This window comes from Pseudophryne corroboree, chromosome 1, assembly GCF_028390025.1.
Source record: "Pseudophryne corroboree isolate aPseCor3 chromosome 1, aPseCor3.hap2, whole genome shotgun sequence".
NCBI classification, from domain to species: Eukaryota; Metazoa; Chordata; class Amphibia; order Anura; family Myobatrachidae; genus Pseudophryne; species Pseudophryne corroboree.
Window position 1 is genome coordinate 573,251,084 of NC_086444.1, and position 22,125 is coordinate 573,273,208.

Genomic DNA, 22,125 nt, shown 5'->3' on the forward strand with positions numbered 1-22,125 from the left:
CCGAATGCCCACATGAGCTGTACTGAAATGGTGGAGATTTTTACAATGAAGACTGTTACGTCCCATCACAAGAAGTCATAAGATTCCACAAAACAAAATACAGAATACATAATGAAGGAGAAGAATATTGCGTAACCTCCAAAACTACTTCAGGACATGTTAAAAGTAAAAATTATATATAGACATAGGGCCTGATTTATTAAGGATTGAAAATGCAAAGCTGCTCGCAGCTTTTATATATCTATATATCTATATCTCTATCTCCAAAGAGTCGCCAGCACATTATATAAATCTTCAGCTCACAGGGTGCAGTCTCCATATGTAGCACATAATTCAATACACATATAAGGTCACAGGTAAAATCTGAAAATAATCGATATTTCGGTTGTATAATACAGGGACTTTATCAAGAGACTTTCAACATCTTGGCATACTCAGTACATGAACATGAAGGACTGGCCGGGAACGAGGTAAGGATGGGAGCAGGAAGGGTCGGACAGAGCTGGATGGTGGATGGGACGACCCAGCACCGAGTGGGCAAAGCCAGAAAGTGCAGAGGGTAGGATGCGGTTGTATATATAAAGTACATACACACCAACACACAGTAAATATATATAGTTATGGAACAGTTAATGTTATTATGGGCCCGATTCATCGTGGGACGCATCTGAGATGCATTCTAAGATTCACATTCTCCCAGGGGCCGCCATAGTGCGCGTGCACAGGCCCCATACTGCACGTGCGAGGGCAGGGAGATACGATCGCATCTCAGTTATGCGGACGCCTGTGCCCGATTGACAGGCAGAGGCGTTCAGGGGGTAGCCATCCCTTGAACGTGTGGTCACATAGACTCCGCATAGGGCGGGTGTGGTGACGAAAATGGGGGTGGCTGCGTGACGTCACACGTGGCCACTGCCACTCAGAAAATGGCCGTTCTGTGCCTGCCTGCGGAGGCAGGGGGGCTTTCTCAAACCAGCGATGCGATCACAATTACATTACGATTGCTTCGCTAGTGGGCATTAGCATGCTGGGCGGCCTTGCCCTGGGCTGGGCGGCCCCCAGCGTGCAATCACAGCCAGTTGCAGTTTTGCTATTTTAGCAATACTGCAACTGAAGCTGAATAAGGTCCCAAGTGCTAATATCATGTTTGATACACTGAAACACAATGAAAATACATATTACTTTAAATGAAGTGTTGTGTACTGTCTTTCTTGAAATAAATATAATTATCCTTGCTGGATGCTGAGTATATATGGTAAACTGGTTATATTGTGAGAAGGTATATTAATGAGTTTTTCATAATAAATCGGTATTAATTAACAATTAGTACATCTGAGTAACAGCACTCGCTATTTTACCCTCCCAATATTTTATAATCCCCAATTTTTTTATGCTTTTAAACTGAAAAATCCAACTAAAAAATGAACACTCCAAAAAAGTAGAAGACAAACTGCTTCATTACCAAGAGCAGTCAGTGAGCAACAATGAGCTACCATTACATAAGCGGTATAAGCAGCATGCAGCGGAGTGTACATATACTATCATTACAGGCCTTTGTAAAATAAATAAAAAGTTTTCAGGTATAAAATGCTGTATAACAAATACGTTAATTATTACATTTATATAAAAACACAATGTGCACAGTGTCTACGGTGATTAAATAGCACATGTACAATGTCTGGAGGTCATTCCTTTAATGTAAAGAGCAGCGATGTTACGTTGCTGTTTTAAGAGAGAAAAGTTCTGTCTTATTCGGCAGCTCCTGCATGGTCATCAGCTCAAGATCTGTAACAGATGCATTTTCTATAGGTTTGAAAGATGTGCCGTTCACATAGTTGGAGTTCATGTGACTGTGTGATAAATCCAGCTCTGGCTGTAGTGGTAAAAAGTCTGGGATACCTCTCTCCCACGGAAATTCTGCTCTTGAGTATGGCAAACATCTGGCATCAAACTGTACCTGAAATTTAAAAATAAATGATGTATGCTTTCATAGACACCACTACAAATAACTGTAGCCACGGCACATTCTTAGACTGATGTCACTTACCGCAGACAACTCCTTGGTGTCACGTAGGCATGCAGTCTGCAGCTCAGATTTGAGTGCTGCGATGTGTTTTTGGTAGGAGGCTATTTCTCTTTCCAGAGCACTTGTTTTGGAGTATGCGATCTGATAGATGTCTAAGAAGTAGCCGATCATATTCTGTAATGAGAACAACAGAAACGATGTCCAAACCAAAACACTGCATAATAGTAGATGGAAAACATCTACAGTATATACTATACTAGTAGATTTCTCAGTAAATATAATAAAATATAGAAAAGTTAACGCATTACAAATGAAAGTTGCTTCATATGGACAATGCATCTTGCAAGTATATATCTAAAAATAATACTTATGGTAGACTTACCGTTGATAACTCTATTTCTCCTAAGTCCACTGATTGCTCTGAGCATAGTTTGAATTACCTGTTGTGAGAATCCTCTTGCTTTCAGGATTGAAGTCTCAAGAGGAACGCCGTCAAAGACAGTCGATCCAGATGCTTGTAACAGCAAGGACCCTGTGACAGTAGATCTGGACGTTGAGGGAGTAGAAATGGCGCATCCATCGACAGCCTCTGCAGATCTGTGTACCAATGTCTTCTGTGCCAAGCCGGAGCTATTGGTATCACGGCACCCTTTCCTTGTTTTACCTTTTGCATCAATCTGGGCAACAGGGCGATCAATGGAAACACATAGGCCAGATGAAATTCCCATCTCACTGACAGGGCATCCACAAAGATCACTCTGGGATCCTTTGTTCTTGACCAGTGTTGTTTTGACAGGACGCCATGAGAGCTATTTCCGGTCACCCCCACTTGTCTACCAGAGTCTTGAAGACCTCGGGAAGCCCATTCGTTTACATGAATGGTGTGTCGACTGAGAAAATCTGCTTCCCAGTTTAGGACTCCCGGAATAAACACTGTGGACAAGGTTGGATAATGAAGTTCTGCCCACCTTAACGTGCGGCTTACCTCCTTCATTGCTTTTTGGCTGCGAGTTCCTCCTTGATAATTGAGGTATGCTACTGCTGTTGCATTGTCTGAGCGAATTTGAACTGGTTCCCCTGAAGAATGTCCTTTGCCTGAATGAGTGCCATAAATATGGCCTGAAGTTCCAATATATTTATTGGCAGGCAACTTGCTTCCAAGGACAGTGGACCAAGGAAGAAACTTCTTCCTGACACTTCCTGAAGACTGGCATCTGTTGTCAGAATTTCCCAATCTGATATCCAAAAGGGTCTCCCTTTGTCCAGATGGGATATCTGTAGGCACCATGCTAATGACCTCTTTACTTCCAGAGGAAGGACCAATGTCTGCGTTTTTTTGTCTGATGAAAACCATTCAATTTGGTAAGGATCAGACGTTGCAGAAGCCTCGAGTGGAACTGAGCATACTCCACCATGTCGAATGTCAACACCATCAATCCTATTACACATTCCTGCGTGAATGGATACCTTTTGACTGCAGCTCCTGAATCTTTGACTGAATTTTGGATATTGTGTTCAGAGGTAAAATTACTCCCTGAAGGCCGAATCCAACACAGCCCCCAAGTGAGTTATCCGTTGTGACGGAACCAGAGACGACTTTGCCCAATTTATGAGCCAACCGTGTCTCTGTGAACACAAAGAGAATAGAAAGTAGAAGACTCTTGTTAGGGAGCACTCTAATACAGACTGTTTTGTTTCGATACCGATAACTGATAAGATCAAAAAAAAATTAATAATGTCTCTTTAAAAATTATTTAAGGGCGTTCCATAGATGCCAATATATGTAGATCAATAACCAAGTGAAAATATGAAAGGAAACAATATATACAATTTTTAGCTCAAACACTACAATACAAGCCGGAAAGGGTATAATTGTGGTCAATATATAGTCACAATGTGGCTGTGGTAATGTCCTTATATTGTACAATATAGGACCATAATTTATTCTGCATAAATCCTATAGGGAAACATTAGTGCAGGAAGTTGAATCATAGGTCATAAAAGCCGAAGTGCCGAAAATGCTCTTTAATGGTGACAAGAAAATAGGCAGCAATTAATTGCAGTACCAGGGTGTTCCAAGGTGGTCCTACACTGCTTGGCTTTCAAGATCAGATGAGATTGGGCATCTCCAGTGGGGTATGTACGTAGGTATTATGCTTGCCTCTATTATCACTTTTGGTAAACAGTTGAGCATATGGAGAAGTATAATCAGTACTTGCAGTAAATGTGACAGTATAGACCACAAAATCTAGTGCTGAAAGGGATGGTCATTTATATGTGGAGAAATTTTTTATCACAATAGATACCACAAAACGAAGATTCGTACAAGAAGACCAATAATATACCTAGGGAGGCCAATCCCGGGGCATTTTTTTCAATCTCGGGAATCGGGATTGAAAAATGCTCAATCCCGGTATTCCCGGGATCCCAGGATTGAACCGTGATTCAATTTTTCTCCCACCCAAGCCCCGCCCATTTCAAATTTTGATTAAAAAAATAAGAATTTACTTACCGATAATTCTATTTCTCGTAGTCCGTAGTGGATGCTGGGGACTCCGTCAGGACCATGGGGAATAGCGGCTCCGCAGGAGACAGGGCACAAAAGTAAAAGCTTTAGGATCAGGTGGTGTGCACTGGCTCCTCCCCCTATGACCCTCCTCCAAGCCTCAGTTAGGATACTGTGCCCGGACGAGCGTACACAATAAGGAAGGATTTTGAATCCCGGGTAAGACTCATACCAGCCACACCAATCACACTGTACAACCTGTGATCTGAACCCAGTTAACAGCATGATAACAGCGGAGCCTCTGAAAAGATGGCTCACAATAATAATAACCCGATTTTTGTAACAATAACTATGTACAAGTATTGCAGACAATCCGCACTTGGGATGGGCGCCCAGCATCCACTACGGACTACGAGAAATAGAATTATCGGTAAGTAAATTCTTATTTTCTCTGACGTCCTAAGTGGATGCTGGGGACTCCGTCAGGACCATGGGGATTATACCAAAGCTCCCAAACGGGCGGGAGAGTGCGGATGACTCTGCAGCACCGAGTGAGAGAACTCCAGGTCCTCCTCAGCCAGGGTGTGCCCCTGACCAAGTAGCAGCTCGGCAAAGTTGTAAAGCAGAGACCCCTCGGGCAGCCGCCCAAGATGAGCCCACCTTCCTTGTGGAATGGGCATTTACATATTTTGGCTGTGGCAGGCCTGCCACAGAATGTGCAAGCTGAATTGTACTACACATCCAACTAGCAATCGTCTGCTTAGAAGCAAGAGCACCCAGTTTGTTGGGTGCATACAGGATAACAGCAAGTCAGTTTTCCTGACTCCAGCCGTCCTGGAAACCTATATTTTCAGGGCCCTGACAACATCTAGCAACTTGGAGTCCTCCAAGTCCCTAGTATCCGCAGGTACCACAATAAGCTGGTTCAGGTGAAACGCTGACACCACCTTAGGGAGAAACTGGGGACGAGTCCGCAGCTCTGCCCTGTCCGAATGGACAATCAGATATGGGCTTTTGTGAGACAAAGCCGCCAATTCTGACACTCGCCTGGCCGAGGCCAGGGCCAACAGCATGGTCACTTTCCATGTGAGATATTTCAAATCCACAGATTTGAGCGGTTTAAACCAATGTGATTTGAGGAATCCCAGAACTACGTTGAGATCCCACAGTGCCACTGGAGGCACAAAAGGGGGTTGTATATGCAGTACTCCCTTGACAAACTTCTGGACTTCAGGAACTGAAGCCAATTCTTTCTGGAAGAAATTCGACAGGGACGAAATTTGAACCTTAATGGACCCCAATTTGAGGCACATAGACACTCCTGTTTGCAGGAAATGTAGGAATTGACAGAGTTGAAATTCCTCCGTGGGGGCCTTCCTGGCCTCACACCATGCAACATATTTTCGCCAAATGCGGTGATAATGTTGTGTGGTCACCTCCTTCCTGGCTCTGACCAGGGTAGGGATGACCTCTTCCGGAATGCCTTTTTCCCTTAGGATCCGGCGTTCAACCGCCATGCCGTCAAACGCAGCCGCGGTAAGTCTTGGAACAGACATGATCCTTGCTGAAGCAAGTCCCTTCTTAGTATCTCTTGAAGTTCCGGGTACCAAGTCCTTCTTGGCCAATCCGGAGCCACGAGTATAGTTCTTACTCCTCTCCTTCTTATAATTCTCAGTACCTTGGGTATGAGAGGCAGAGGAGGGAACACATACACCGACTGGTACACCCACGGTGTTACCAGAGCGTCCCAGCTATTGCCTGAGGGTCTCTTGACCTGGCGCAATACCTGTCCAGTTTTTTGTTCAGACGGGACGCCATCATGTCCACCTTTGGTCTTTCCCAACGGTTCACAATCATGTGGAAGACTTCCAGATGAAGTCTCCACTCTCCCGGGTGGAGGTCGTGCCTGCTGAGGAAGTCTGCTTCCCAGTTGTCCACTCCCGGAATGAACACCGCTAACAGTGTTATCACATGATTTTTCGCCCAGCGAAGAATCCTTGCTGCCAATGCCCTCCTGCTTCTTGTGCCGCCCTGTCTGTTTACGTGGGCGACTGCCGTGATGTTGTCCGACTGGATCAGCACCGGTTGACTTTGAAGCAGAGGTCTTCCTAGGCTCAGAGCATTGTAAATTGCCCTTAGCTCCAGTATATTTATGTGGAGAGAAGTCTCCAGACTTGACCACACTCCTTGGAAATTTCTTCCCTGTGTGACTGCTCCCCAGCCTCTCAGGCTGGCATCCGTGGTCACCAGGACCCAGTCCTGAATGCCGAATCTGCTGCCCTCTAGTAGATGAGCACTCTGCAGCCACCACAGAAGAGACACCCTTGTCCTTGGAGACAGGATTATCCGCTGATGTATCTGAAGATGCGATCCGGACCATTCGTCCAGCAGATCCCACTGAAAAATTATTTCGTGAAATCTGCCGAATGGAATCGCTTCGTAAGAAGCCACCATTTTTCCCAGGACTCTTGTGCATTGATGCACTGACACTTGGCCTGGTTCTAGGAGGTTCCTAACTAGCTCGGATAACTCCCAGGCTTTCTCCTCCGGGAGAAACACCTTTTTCTGGACTGTGTCCAGAATCATCCCTAGTAACAGCAGACGTGTCGTCGGAATCAGCTGCGATTTTGGAATATTTAGAATCCACCCGTGCTGTCGTAGAACTACTTGAGATAGTGCTACTCCGACCTCCAACTGTTCTCTGGACCTTGCCCTTATCAGGAGATCGTCCAAGTAAGGGATAATTAAGACGCCTTTTCTTTGAAGAAGAATCATCATTTCGGCCATTACCTTGGTAAAGACCCGGGGTGCCGTGGACAATCCAAACGGCAGCGTCTGAAACTGATAGTGACAGTTCTGTACCACGAACCTGAGGTACCCTTGGTGAGAAGGGCAATTTTGGGACATGGAGGTAAGCATCCTTGATGTCCAGGGACACCATATAGTCCCCTTCTTCCTGGTTCGCTATCACTGCTCTGAGTGACTCCATCTTGATTTGAACCTTTGTATGTAAGTGTTCAAAGATTTCAGATTTAGAATAGATCTCACCGAGCCGTCTGGCTTCAGTACCACAAATAGTGTGGAATAATACCCTTTTCCTTGTTGTAGGAGGGGTACTTTGATTATCACCTGCTGGGAATACAGCTTGTGAATTGTTTCCAATAATGCCTCCCTGTCGGAGGGAGACGTTGGTAAAGCAGATTTCAGGAACCTGCGAGGGGGAGACGTCTCGAATTTCCAATCTGTACCCCTGGGATACTACTTGTAGGATCCAGGGGTCCACTTGCGAGTGAGCCCACTGCGCGCTGAAACTCTTGAGACGACCCCCCCCCCACCGCACCTGAGTCCGCTTGTACGGCCCCAGCGTCATGCTGAGAACTTGGCAGAAGCGGTGGAGGGCTTCTGTTCCTGGGAAGGGGCTGCCTGCTGCAGTCTTCTTCCGTTCCTCTACCCCTGGGCAGATATGACTGGCCTTTTGCCCGCTTGCCCTTATGGGGACGAAAGGACTGAGGCTGAAAAGACGGTGTCTTTTTCTGCTGAGATGTGACTTGGGGTAAAAAGGTGGATTTTCCAGCTGTTGCCGTGGCCACCATGTCCGATGGACCGACCCCAAATAACTCCTCCCCTTTATACGGCAATACTTCCATGTGCCGTTTGGAATCTGCATCACCTGACCACTGTCGTGTCCATAAACATCTTCTGGCAGACATGGACATCGCACTTACTCATGATGCCAGAGTGCAAATATCCCTCTGTGCATCTCGTATATATAGAAATGCTCTATAGTCAATAAAATACTTTCCCTGTCAAGGGTATCAATATTTTCAGTCAGGGAATCCGACCAAGCCACCCCAGCGCTGCACATCCAGGCTGAGGCGATCGCTGGTCGCAGTATAACACCAGTATGTGTGTATATACTTTTTAGGATATTTTCCAGCCTCCTATTAGCTGGCTCCTTGAGGGCGGCCGTATCTGGAGACGGTAACACCTCTTGTTTTGATAAGCGTGTGAGCGCCTTTAATTTTCTATTGGGGGAAACCCACGCATCATCACACACTTCAATTAATTTATCTGATTCAGGAAAAACTACAGGCAGTTTTTTCACACCCCACATAATACCCTTTTTTGTGGTACTTGTAGTATCAGAAATATGTAACGCCTCCTTCATTGCCCTTAACATGTAACGTGTGGCCCTAATGGAAAATACGTTTGTTTCTTCACCGTCGACACTGGAGTCAGTGTCCGTGTCTGTGTCGACCGACTGAGGTAATGGGCGTTTTAAAGCCCCTGACGGTGTTTGAGACGCCTGGACAGGTACTAATTGGATTGCCGGCCGTCTCATGTCGTCAACCGACCTTGCAGCTTGTTGACATTATCACGTAATTCCCTAAATAAGCCATCCATTCCGGTGTCGACTCCCTAGAGAGTGACATCACCATTACAGGCAATTGCTCCGTCTCCTCACCAACATCGTCCTCATACATGTCGACACACACGTACCGACACACAGCACACACACAGGGAATGCTCTGATAGAGGACAGGACCCAACTAGCCCTTTGGGGAGACAGAGGGAGAGTTTGCCAGCACACACCAAAACGCTATAATTTTACAGGGACAACCTTATATAAGTGTTTTCCCTTATAGCATCTTAATATGTAATAATATCGCCACAAAAAATGCCCCCCCTCTCTGTTTTAACCCTGTTTCTGTAGGGGAGAGCCTGGGAGCCTTCCCACCAGCAGTTCTGTGAGGGAAAATGGCGCTGTGTGCTGAGGAGAATAGGCCCCGCCCCCTTTTCGGCGGGCTTCTTCTCCCGTTTTTCTGATAACCTGGCAGGGGTTAAATACATCCATATAGCCCCAGGGGCTATATGTGATGTATTTTTAGCCAGCATAGGTACTTTCATTGCTGCCCAGGGCGCCCCCCCAAGCGCCCTGCACCCTCAGTGACCGTTGGTGTGAAGTGTGCTGAGAGCAATGGCGCACAGCTGCAGTGCTGTGCGCTACCTTAAGAAGACTGGGAAGTCTTCAGCCGCCGATTTCTGGACCTCTTCTCTCTTCAGCATCTGCAAGGGGGTCGGCGGCGCGGCTCCGGTGACCCATCCAGGCTGTACCTGTGATCGTCCCTCTGGAGCTAGTGTCCAGTAGCCTAAGAAGCCAATCCATCCTGCACGCAGGTGAGTTCACTCCTTCTCCCCTAAGTCCCTCGATGCAGTGAGCCTGTTGCCAGCAGGACTCACTGAAAATAAAAAACCTAACAAAACTTTTACTCTAAGCAGCTCTTTAGGAGAGCCACCTAGATTGCACCCTTCTCGGCCGGGCACAAAGATCTAACTGAGGCTTGGAGGAGGGTCATAGGGGGAGGAGCCAGTGCACACAACCTGATCCTAAAGCTTTTACTTTTGTGCCCTGTCTCCTGCGGAGCCGCTATTCCCCATGGTCCTGACGGAGTCCCCAGCATCCACTTAGGACGTCAGAGAAATAAATAAATAACATACTCACTACAGGCATGAGCATAGTCTGGCAGCGTCCTCCTCCTCCATTTAAGGTCAAAGAAGGCGGGCTGGAGGGTAGCCACGATGTAGACCAGATGCGGCGGTCCGCTGGAGGGAAGGTGTGCGGATGCGCAGCGTGACATCGCTGACGTCACACCGCGCACAGACGGCAGCCAGGGCCGGCCTCCTCCACTGATCAGGCAGGCTGGAAGGCAGCCGAAGAGTAGATGCTGCGGGCCACCGGAGGGAAGGTGTGAGATGCGCACGCCATGCACAGCCAGGGCCGGGCAGCGTCTGAGGCTGAGCCGAGCGCTAGTGCTCAGCAGCGCTGCCTGGACAAGAAAACCACAATGCGCATGCGCAGTTTAATCCCGTGAATCCCGGGATTGGAGGCTCCAATCCCGGGATTCAAATCCCGGCATTTTTGGCCTCAAATCCCGGGATCCCGCCGATCCCGATCCCGGGATTGGCCACCCTAAATATACCCAACAGAAAATACGGTTAGTCTGCCACAAACACCAGTAGGCAGAAAAATGTCATAAAAGCATGTGTGCATTCACAATAAATCACTGGTTCAATGATGTCTCACTTTCATCATGTTTCATACCACTCAATATAGAGTAGGAATTAAATAAGTGAGAGTCAGCTTACAGAACAATACGCATTACGTCAGCAATGGATAAAGCAGTACAAACATACCTTGACATAATTTTTTCTTTAGATTGTTATTTTTTGTCCTTGAAGCAACACGATACAAATTTTACGATGAATGGAGAAATGTTGGCTTAATTTGTATTTATGTGGCAACAGCCCCATACTTTTCTAATGGTCATGAGGAGGGGGTTGTTAACTAAATTTGAGGTTACGTCTACATCTGTCATATGTAAAAAAGCTATCAGCGATAGCTGAGGGTTGAAATTCAGTTCTAGAGAAGTATTGGTATAAGTTTGTTCATTAGACAACCAGTCCTTTATGTAATAGAGCTGTGCCGCATAGCTATATGTCAGAATGTCAGGAAAATTAATTCCCCCATTAAGTGTAGGTTGGCACAGTTTAGATAGACCAATTCTCGCGCATTTGTTATTCCAAATGAATTTTCAAAATAAAGAGTTTATCTGTACATAGTGCTGTCGGGACAATAGGATAGGGAGAACCTGTAATGGATAGAAGAGTTTCGGAAAATAAACCATGCGAAGAAGGTTGGCCCTTCCCAGAAAAGAGAGTTGAAGACAGCCCATCCCCCCCAGATGCGCCGTTATTTGCGAAACTATTTTTTTTTTTTTATGTTTAACTCATAATTTGGCGATGGTCTTGGGGAGAAAAATACCCAGGTATGGGAGCTTCTGCTTCGTCCAGTTCAAGGACAACTGTGCAGCCCAGGTAGGCAGACAAAATACCCTTTTTAAATAGAAAGCTTGCGATTTTTCAAAATGAACTAAGAATCTGGAGACTGATCCCACCCTATCTATCAAGTCTAGTAAGGGTTTTAAAGAGCGTTTAGGATTTGATAGGTAAATGACAACGTCATCAGCGAATGCTGTAATTTTCACTTCTGTAGTCCCAATATGTATACCACGTAGGACAGGCCAAGATTCGATTATTCGGAGCAGGGGATATAGGGATAAATTAAATAATAAGGGGGAAAGGGGACAGCCCTGACGTGTACCTCGGGTCATGACAATTGGATCACTTCTTGTCCCATTTATTAAGAGAGGTAGTTGGGAAACTGTAGAAGAATTTTACAAGATTGATAAAATGAGGTCCAAAATCTCGGGCCGAAAGTACATTAAATAGAAAGGGCCTGGAAACCGTGTCAAAGGCTTTTTGAGCGTCAAGGCTCAAAAGCATACTAGGGGTAGAGGGGGAGTTATTTGCTGCCGCTATAGATGCTATGGCCGTTCGACTTCCTTTAATCGTTTGTCTTCCACGAATGAATCGTAATTGATGAGGTGAGAATAATGAGGAAGAAAAAGACTGTAGTCTGTTAGAAATTATCTTCGACGGGATCTTAAAATCTACATTTAACAAGGTAATGGGACGGTAAGATCCGAGCAACGTTGGGTCACGATTCAGCTACGGGATTAAAGTGAAGGCTTTGTTAAAAGAGGGGTACTTAGGGCATTGTTTATGTATGAAACTGTATAATTCCAGTAAGGTAGGAACAATGTCTAGGTTCAAAATTTAAAAATATTCTCTCGACAGACCATCAGGTCCAGGGGCTTTGCAAGTGCGGAGGGAGGATATTGCCGAACTAACTTCTAGTTCTGTTATGTCTGAATCTAAAAAATCTATTTGATCTGATCTGGAGACAAACGGGGCAGCCCGGCTTCCCGTATTATAGCGTCCAAGGAGTCCGGGGACGACGGCATAGCAGTGTATAAGTTACAGTAATATTCATAAAAAGCTGTTGAAATTTCAGAGGATTTCACAAGTAGGGGAGATTGATCAGTCTCTCGAACCGAATGCGATTCTTGCGTTTCCGTGTCTTAGTAAGGGAGGCCAAGAGTCGTCCAGATCTGGCCCCCCCACATATAATATCTCTTTTTCGTAAAGTCCAGCTGCCGCTGTGCCTGAGAAAGTAAAAAATTGTCCAACAAGGATTTAGCTTGATTATATGTAATTAACCACTCTTCTGAGGGGTCTGCTACATACATAGAAAAAGAATTTCGTAAAGTGGTAGAAAGACTCATTGTTTTCTCTGCTCTTTTTTTGCGGCTGGACACATACAAAATAACATGGCCCTGCATAACATACTTTGAGGCCTCCCAAAAAAGGACAGGTCTGAGGTAATCCCGGAATTGATCAGAAGGATACAAGTGAGCAGGGAAGGTCCAAGTTCAGTGACTAGGGCCCACCGCTGGCAGTTTAAAAGAAAATTCAATGGGAGCATGATCGGAGACCATGATCTCCGCAATGTTCACAGAGCGCACCTCTGTAACTAAACTATCAGACACCAGAAAATAATCAATTCGAGAGACCGATCGATGAACACCCGAGTGAAATGTAAAAGACTTATCTGATGGGTGGAAAAGTTTCCAGATATCTGTTACCTGTAATTCCAAAGTAAATCTATCAAGTATAGTCCATAGAGAAGAATGTAAAGAAGATGGGATCAGAGATTTATCTAATGTCAGGTCTTTAACAGTGTTGAAGTCCCCCCAATTATTAGAGGAAATATTTCACACTGCTGTACAAGAAGGGCCAACTGGGTCAAGAATTCCGACACCTGGGTATTAGGGGCATAGATGTGTAAGATAGTATAAGGAGTATGACCAATTTTAACATCTATTAGTGCATATCTGTCATTGGGGTCTAGCACAGTATCCAACACTGTGTAGGAAAGGCGTCGTGAAAAAAGGACAGCGACACCTCTAGTTTTATTGGTATAAGGAGCTCAGAGGCAATCGCCTAGCCAGTTAGCTCGGAGGGATGAACGGTCTCCAACCCTCCACTTGGTCTCACCTTGACATAATTTATACGTCAGAAAAGAAAAATATGTAACCTATAGTATTACCGGAGCTACTCTCCAGTTAACGTGACACCAGCGTACCTACAATACCAGGCAGGGGACCATCCGGATATTGGTATCGTATACACCACTGTACAACGATAGGTGTTTTCTAAAAATCCAGCATTTATCTCCAGTATCATTTTACCTTATTTTAAGGAAGAGAATACTTAGCACTGTATATATATATATATATATATATCTCTTTTCAGCATAAACAGTGTGAGTCAGTAACTGTGTGGTATATCTCTGGCAATTTCTTGATATTTTGGCTGCAATTCAATGCATAGTGTGTTACACATTTTTCTTTTCCAGCGTATAAATTATGTCAAGGTATGTTACTGTTATATCCATTGCTGACGTAACGCATATTGTTCTGTAAGCTGACTCTCACTTATTTCATTCCTACTCTATATTGAGTGGTATGAAACATGATGAAAGTGAAACATCAGTGAACCAGTGATTTATTGTGAATGCTTTATGACATTTTTCTGCCTACTGGTGTTTGTGGCAGACTAACCGTATTTTCTATTGGGTATATTATTGGTCTTCTTGTACGAATCTTCATTTTGTAGTATCTATTGTGATAAAAAATTTCTCCACATACAAATGACCATCCTTTTCAGCACTAGATTTTGTGGTCTATACTGTCACATTTACTGCAAGTACTGATTATACTTCTCCATATGCTCAACTGTTTACCAAAATAGAGTGATAACAGAGGCAAGCATAAAACCTGCGGACATATCCCACTGGAAATGCCCAATCTCATCTGATCTTGGAAGCCAAGCAGTGTAGGGCCGGGTCAGTACTTGGATGGGAGACCACCTTGGAACACTCTGGTACTGCAATTAATTGCCGCCTATTTTCTTGTCACCATTAAAGAGAGGATTTATGCAGAATAAATGATGGTCATATATTGTACAATATAAGGACATTACCACAGCCACATTGTGACTATATACTGACCACAATTATACCCTTTCCGGCTTGTATTGTAGCGTTTGAGCTAAAAATTGTATATATGTTTTCCTTTCATATTTTCACTTTGTTATTGATCTACATATATTGGCATCTATGGCACTCCCTTAAATAACTTTTAAAGAGACATTATTAAAAATGTTTTGATCTTATCAGTATCTAAACAAAAGTCTGTCTGTATTAGAGTGCTCCCTAACAAGAGTCTTCTACTTTCTATTCCCTTTGTGTTCACATTGGTACTTTTTGGCTCAAGGGAGCACCACTGATGGTAACCTTATATATACACACACACACACACACACACACACACACACACCATATAAAGGATGATAAATCCCTAGGTGTATGGTTACTAAAATAAGAAATATATTCTTGCATAAAAATCAGTTTTACAGACGACAACTACTAGGACATACTACTATTCCTGACCAGCACGGTTTCCCTCACTGCTTTTTTGCCAACTGTGTTTCTGCAAACAAGCTATTGTCTGTTGCAGATGACACTGAAGCAATTTCTGAGATTGTGCCAGGATAAATAAAATCGTCGAGGTATGGAAAAATCCTTATCCCCTGCTGACGGAGATAAGCTGCCATTACCGCCAAAATTTCGGTGAATACTCTGGGAGCTGTGGCCAGTCCAAATGGTAGGGCCTGAAACTGAAAATGTATCTGAAGGATAGTAAACCTGAGATAGTACTGACGGGACAGTGCTATAGGAACATGTAGGTAAACATCCTGGATATCCAGGTATAGCATAAAATCCTACGGCTCCATGGCCAAAATAATGGAACGTAAAGTCTCCATATGAAACAGGCACCCAAATGTATTTGTTCAGCACTTTGAGATTGAGTATGGGCCGGAACGACCCATTTGGCTTCTGGACTAGAAACAGGTTGGAATAAAAACCTTGTCCTCGTTGTGCAGGAGGAACTGAAATTATCACTCCTGACTGAAGCAACTTCTGACTTGCCTCTTGCAAAGCCCTGGCCTTCGTTTCTACTGAAGACGGGCTGGTACAAAAAAAAACTTTGAGGAGGGCGTTTCTTGAAAGCAAACGCATAACCGTGAGATACCGCTTCTTGCACCCAGGCATCTGTGGTGAACTGCTGCCAGGTCTGTGCAAATAGAAGTCGGCCTCACATCCAGGTGGAGGCCCACACCATCAGGCTGATGGCTTATCTTCTGACTTGGAAGCTGGCCGTCTGGTCGCCCAATGCTTTTTAGTCTTACCAGACTTGTCAGATTGAGACTGTTTGCCATAACCTTGTCCATTTGCTTTTCCTCGAGTCTGAAAGGGCCGAAAAGCTAAAAATCTAGATTTGGATTTGTGTGTGGAAGGAACTTCACTTACTGGGAGTCTGCTTCTGACTCCAAAATACTGTTTAATTCTTTACCAAAAAGAATATCTCTAGTAAAAGTCAAAGACTCCAAAACCATCTTGGATTCTGTGTCAGCCTTCCATGTACGTAGCCAAACTGCTGTGAGATGCTACTGCTGAAGCTGATGCCAGAGAGGCAATTGTATCCATATCCAAGGCTGCTTCTTCCATAAAAATAGCCGCCTGTTTGATATGTGTAATATGGGATTTTTGCTCTCTAGATGCCAATGAAAGATCATCCTCCAATGCATCAGCCCAGGCTGCCACTGCTTTTGCCATCCAGGCTGAAGCCATGGCTGGTCTTATGATTGCCCCAGACAAGGAGAAAATGGTTTTTAATGATGTTGAAGGCAGAGGTAATGTAGATTTTTGCACCAATCAAATGACATGCGTATCTAATTTAGGAGCCACCTCCCTTTTTAAACAGTCCCCATCCAGAAGAGGATAATGGGAATTCGATTTCTTTGGAATTCTAACTTCTTACTGGGTGTTACCCAAACGTCTTGCATTATTTCCGTCAGCTGTTCTGACCCAGGAAATTCAGTCCTAACTGTTTTGGGACGTTTAAACACAGGAGCCTTAGATTTTAACAAAGGCTCTGCTGCTTCCTCTAAGGATAGAATGGCTTTCATAGCACTAATTAGCTCAGGTATGTCACTGAACTAAGGGGGTCATTCAGAGTTGATCGCTGCTAGCTATTTTTTGCAGCGCTGTGAACAGATAGTCGCCGCCCATAGGGGAGTGTATGATTGCTTTGCAAGTGTGCGATCGCATGTGCAGCCGAGCGGTACAAAAAAGTTTTGTGCAGTTTCTGAGTAGCTCAGAACTTACTCAGCCGCTGCGATCACTTCAGCCTGTTCTTGCCCGAAATTGACGTCAGACACCCACCCTGCAAACGCTTGGACACGTCTGCTTTTTCCAACCACTCCCTGAAAACGGTCAGTTGACACCCACAAATGCCTTCTTCTTGTCAATCTGCATGCGATCAGCTGTGCGAATGGATTCTTCACACAATCCATCGCTCAGCAACAATCCGCTGCGCCTGAGCATTGCGGTGCATACACATGCGCAGTTCTGACCTGATCGCAGCACAGCAAAAAATCCTAGTGTGCGATCAGGTCGGAATGACCCGCTAAGACCTTCATCCTCATCTCTGTATGCTAACCCGGAGTACGATGAGTCCTCATCCTCCAACAAGTCCCCATCTGAAACATGTGTAGACTGTGAAGATGTTGGTTCATGTCTATATGATTTATCCACTGGACTTCCAGCCTGTTTTTGTTGAAAGGCTGCAGATTCCTGCACTGGATGTGATAAACCACAGGGGGAATGTTGCATGTAAGGGTTAATAGGGTAAACTATCCATGGTAGAGGAGCTGGCATTATCTGCTCAGCTATACTGGATAATGTCTGTGCAAACATAGCCCATGGTGGTTCAAATTGAACCTGTGCCTGCCTTGGATTATTCAGGAGGCTTTGATTAAAGCTAAAACAGTTTGCACATAATCCATTTTGAACCAGGTCCTGAGAGGTTGATCCAGCTTTGCAAGACAAACATTAAATCAGTATTGGTGCTGCTGAGGAAGGTGTATCCTCCTCACCCTTGCCTCTCTTAAATATTAACTAAATCACACACCTGTACAGTGTTACTACACGATTTGTGACTGAAATCACTTTAAACCCTGTGAAAGTGACATACAATACGATCCCTCCCTGCTTTGCACCAGCATTGAGGAACGGAATACACAGAAACTGACAGAAAATAGTAAAGTCAGCAATCACACTAGCAATCAGTCACAGGTTATACATTAGTATAATAAGCAATATGAGCACATATTCAACTACAGAAACATTTCAAGTATGTAGGAGAAATATATGACTGCATTACCTTATATAGGACTTTAAACGTATTCAGTCGCACAGCGAAAGAAACAGCAGCAATAGTTTACAGACTCATATGCATCAGGCACTTATCCAACTACTCGTATTTAATTGTAGGTAGAGACTTAGGCCCTCATTCCGAGTTGATCGCACCAAGCAACTTTTTGCTGCTGGTGCGATCAACTAATCTCCGCCTATGGGGGAGTGTATTTTAGCATAGCAAGGCTGCAAATGCTTGTGCAGCCCTGCTATGCTAAAAAAGTTTCACACAAAACAAGACCAGCCCTAGACCTACTTACCCTGTGCGACAGATCCAGCTATGCAGGTCCCGGCTTTGACGTCAGATATCCGCCCTCCGTTCGCCTGGAAATACCCGAGTTTTTCTTACCACTCCCCGAAAACGGCTGGATACGGTGAGTATCCGTCCAGGAATGCCTACCGCCTGTCCATCTTCTTGCGATCACCGCTGCGATCACATTTGTCGCTGGCATCGTCGTTACCCGGATGACAATCGTCGCCAGACAACGGCATGCGTGCGCAATGCATCCACCGTGCATGCGCATTTCCTACCCGTTCGCATCACTGCGTGCGAACTGGTCAGAATGACCCCCTTAGAACTGTATCACCCGGCTCAGGAGAGTGGGATACAGGGAGACTTCACCCTGCTTCCAGGATCGATCAATACGTCAGTAAACGCTGAGTGGATCGAGACGCTAATAGTGTACACAAACACCCAGTGAACCTACAATTAACACAGACGCCCAAGTGAACACCGACGCACCAGTCACACAGCCGCCTATGCTGTGACTGGGTCCTTATAGATACACAGCATCTCAGACGGAAGCGGGAAACCAGTTCATGGCGGGAAACTCAGAGGAATCTAGTCATGAACCAGGGAGAGGGGCGACCAGGGGAGCGTCTTACTCCCCACTGCTGACATCAACCCCAGGGATCGCATCCTCACACTAGTCCCTGGAGCATATGATCCCTGGGGCCTAGCGCTGGTGCACCAGAAGTGGCTGCCATGTCAGCTACTGTTTGGTAGTCTCCATCCCGAAACAGTGCGGCTATGTCTCGCATTTTCCCTGCTAAGTGGAACCGATGCCTTACCTTCTCCCTGTGCTCCGGCCACAGCCTGGTAACGTCTGCTGAACTTGCAAGTACATTATACACAGACGCCCGCCGAAACAGCACTGTACACGTGGGTAAGCGTTGTTGCGACCCCGCGGGGAGTTGTTGTAGCGACTCTAAGGTACGTATAAGACGCTTTTTAGAAAGATCGCTCAAAAAAGAGTAAGACTATAAAAATAAAACAAAAAGCTAATCTTGCAGCACCAAACAAAAAACTGAATTGCCTGAGCCAGGAGGCGGGGATATAGGGGACTGGCCCATTGCATTCTGGGAGGCCGAAAGTTTTGATCGTTTGGTGTCAATCCGATGTCGCTACTTCATATCCCAATGTTTATCCTGTGGATAATCTGTGGACCCTGTAGGAGAAATAGGAAGGAAACTGTACATAAAGGGTACTGTACAGACAACAAAGCCTGTAAAACAATTTTGCTGTAAAAAGATTTGCTGAAGGTTGCTGCAGCAGGTAGGCACTGGGAAATTTCTATTTCTGGAATCCCCTCTTCCACCTCCTTTACGGTCACACGTTGGGCTTATCTGCTAGCAGCTATAATAGTTAATGCTATCATAAAAAATAAGAATTTACTTACCGATAATTCTATTTCTCGTAGTCCGTAGTGGATGCTGGGGACTCCGTAAGGACCATGGGGAATAGCGGCTCCGCAGGAGACTGGGCACAAAAGTAAAGCTTTAGAACTACCTGGTGTGCACTGGCTCCTCCCCCTATGACCCTCCTCCCAGCCTCAGTTAGGATACTGTGCCCGGACGAGCGTACACAATAAGGAAGGATTTTGAATCCCGGGTAAGACTCATACCAGCCACACCAATCACACCATATAACTTGTGATCTAAACCCAGTTAACAGCATGATAACAGAGGAGCCTCTAGAAAAGATGGCTCACTACAGCAATAACCCGATTTTTTTTTGGTAACAATAACTATGTACCAGTATTGCAGACAATCCGCACTTGGGATGGGCGCCCAGCATCCACTACGGACTACGAGAAATAGAATTATCGGTAAGTAAATTCTTATTTTCTCTGACGTCCTAGTGGATGCTGGGGACTCCGTAAGGACCATGGGGATTATACCAAAGCTCCCAAACGGGCGGGAGAGTGCGGATGACTCTGCAGCACCAAATGAGAGAACTCCAGGTCCTCCTCAGCCAGGGCATCAAATTTGTAGAATTTTACAAACATATTTGCTCCTGACCAAGTAGCTGCTCGGCAAAGTTGTAAAGCCGAGACCCTTCGGGCAGCCGCCCAAGATGAGCCCACCTTCCTTGTGGAATGGGCTTTTACAGATTTTGTCTGTGGCAGGCCTGCCACAGAATGTGCAAGCTGAATTGTACTACAAATCCAACGAGCAATAGTCTGCTTAGAAGCAGGAGCACCCAGCTTGTTGGGTGCATACAGAATAAACAACGAGTCAGATTTTCTGACTCCAGCCGTCCTGGAAACCTATATTTCCAGGGCCCTGACAACGTCTAGCAACTTGGAGTCCTCCAAGTCCCTAGTAGCCGCAGGCACCACAATAGGTTGATTCAGGTGAAACGCTGAAAACCACCTTAGGGAGAAACTGAGGACAAGTCCTCAATTCCGCCCTGTCCGAATGGAAAATCAGATGAGGGCTTTTACAGGATAAAGCCGCCAATTCTGACACGCACCTGGCCCAGGCCAGGGCCAACAGCATGACCACTTTCCATGTGAGATATTTTAACTCCACATATTTAAGTGGTTCAAACCAATGTGACTTTTGGAACCCAAAAACTACATTTAGATCCCAAGGTGCCACTGGAGGCACAAAAGGAGGCTGTATATACAGTACCCCTTTCACAAACGTCTGAACTTCAGGGACTGAAGCTAGTTCTTTTTGGAAGAAAATTGACAGGGCCGAAATTTGAACCTTAATGGACCCCCATTTCAGGCCCATAGACACTCCTGTTTGCAGGAAATGTAGGAATCGACCTAGTTGAAAATTCCTCCGTCGGGGCCTTACTGGCCTCGCACCACGCAACATATTTTCGCCAAATGCGGTGATAATTTTTTGCGGTTATATCTTTCCTGGCTTTGATCAGGATAGGAATGACTTCATCCGGAATGCCTTTCTCCTTCAGGATCCGGCGTTCAACCGCCATGCCGTCAAACGCAGTCGCGGTAAGTCTTGGAACAGACAGGGTCCTTGCTGGAGCAGGTCCCTTCTTAGAGGTAGAGGCCACGGATCCTCCGTGAGCATCTCTTGAAGTTCCGGTTACCAAGTCCTTCTTGGCCAATCCGGAGCCCGAATATAGTGCTTACTCCTCTCCATCTTATAATTCTCAGTACCTTGGGTATGAGAGGCAGAGGAGGGAACACATACACTGACTGGTACACCCACTGTGTTACCAGAGCGTCTACAGCTATTGCCGGAGGGTCCCTTGACCCGGCGCAATACTTGTCGAGTTTTATAAACATGTGGAAGACTTCTGGGTGAAGTCCCCACTTGCTGACAGTGCTATCACATGATTTTCCGCCCAGCGAAGAATCCTTGCAGCTTCTGCCATTGCCCTCCTGCTTCTTGTGTCACCCTGTCTGTTTACGTGGGTGACTGCCGTGATGTTGTCCGAATGGATCAACTCCGGGTGACCTTGAAGCAGAGGTCTTGCTGAGCTTAGAGCATTGTAAATGGCCCTTAGCTTCAGGATATTTATGTGAAGTGATGTCTCCAGGCTTGACCATAAGCTCTGGAAATTCCTTCCCTGTGTGACTGCTCCCCAGCCTCGCAGGCTGGCATCCGTGGTCACCAGGACCCAGTCCTGAATGTCGAATCTGCGGCCCTCTAGAAGATGAGCACTCTGCAACCACCACAGGAGAGACACCCTTGTGCTTGGTGACAGGGTTATCCGCTGATGCATCTGAAGATGCGACCCGGACCATTTGTCCAGCAGGTCCCACTGGAAAGTTCTTGCGTGTAATCTGCCGAATGGGATTGCTTCGTAGGAAGCCACCATTTTTCCCAGAACCCTTTCATTGATGTACTGAGACTTGGCTCGGTTATAGGAGGTTCCCGACTAGCTCGGATAACTCCCTGACTTTCTCCTCCGGGAGAAACACCTTTATCTGGACTGTGTCCAGGATCATCCCTAGGAACAGACGACGAGTCGTCGGAATCAGCTACGATTTTGGAATATTGAGAATCCAATCGTGCTGCCGCAACACTACCTGAGATAGTGCTACACCGACC

The 22,125-nt window shown here is 45.6% G+C and overlaps 1 protein-coding gene and 1 pseudogene across 2 annotated transcripts in view; one reads left to right on the forward strand and one right to left on the reverse strand.

Moving 5' to 3' along the window:
- CCDC171 (coiled-coil domain containing 171) overlaps positions 1 to 22,125 on the reverse strand; it is a 242,124-nt gene continuing 219,999 nt past the window's right edge. For both annotated transcript variants that reach the window (XM_063914189.1, XM_063914190.1), the window contains 2 exons: positions 2,048 to 2,200; positions 1 to 1,957 (listed from right to left, as the gene is read on the reverse strand). In XM_063914189.1, coding sequence (XP_063770259.1) covers positions 1,715 to 1,957; positions 2,048 to 2,200 — 396 coding nt within the window. In that variant the 3' untranslated portion in view covers positions 1 to 1,714. The remainder of the gene's footprint in view (positions 1,958 to 2,047; positions 2,201 to 22,125) is intronic.
- On the forward strand, positions 14,271 to 14,390 carry LOC134936318 (5S ribosomal RNA; annotated as a pseudogene).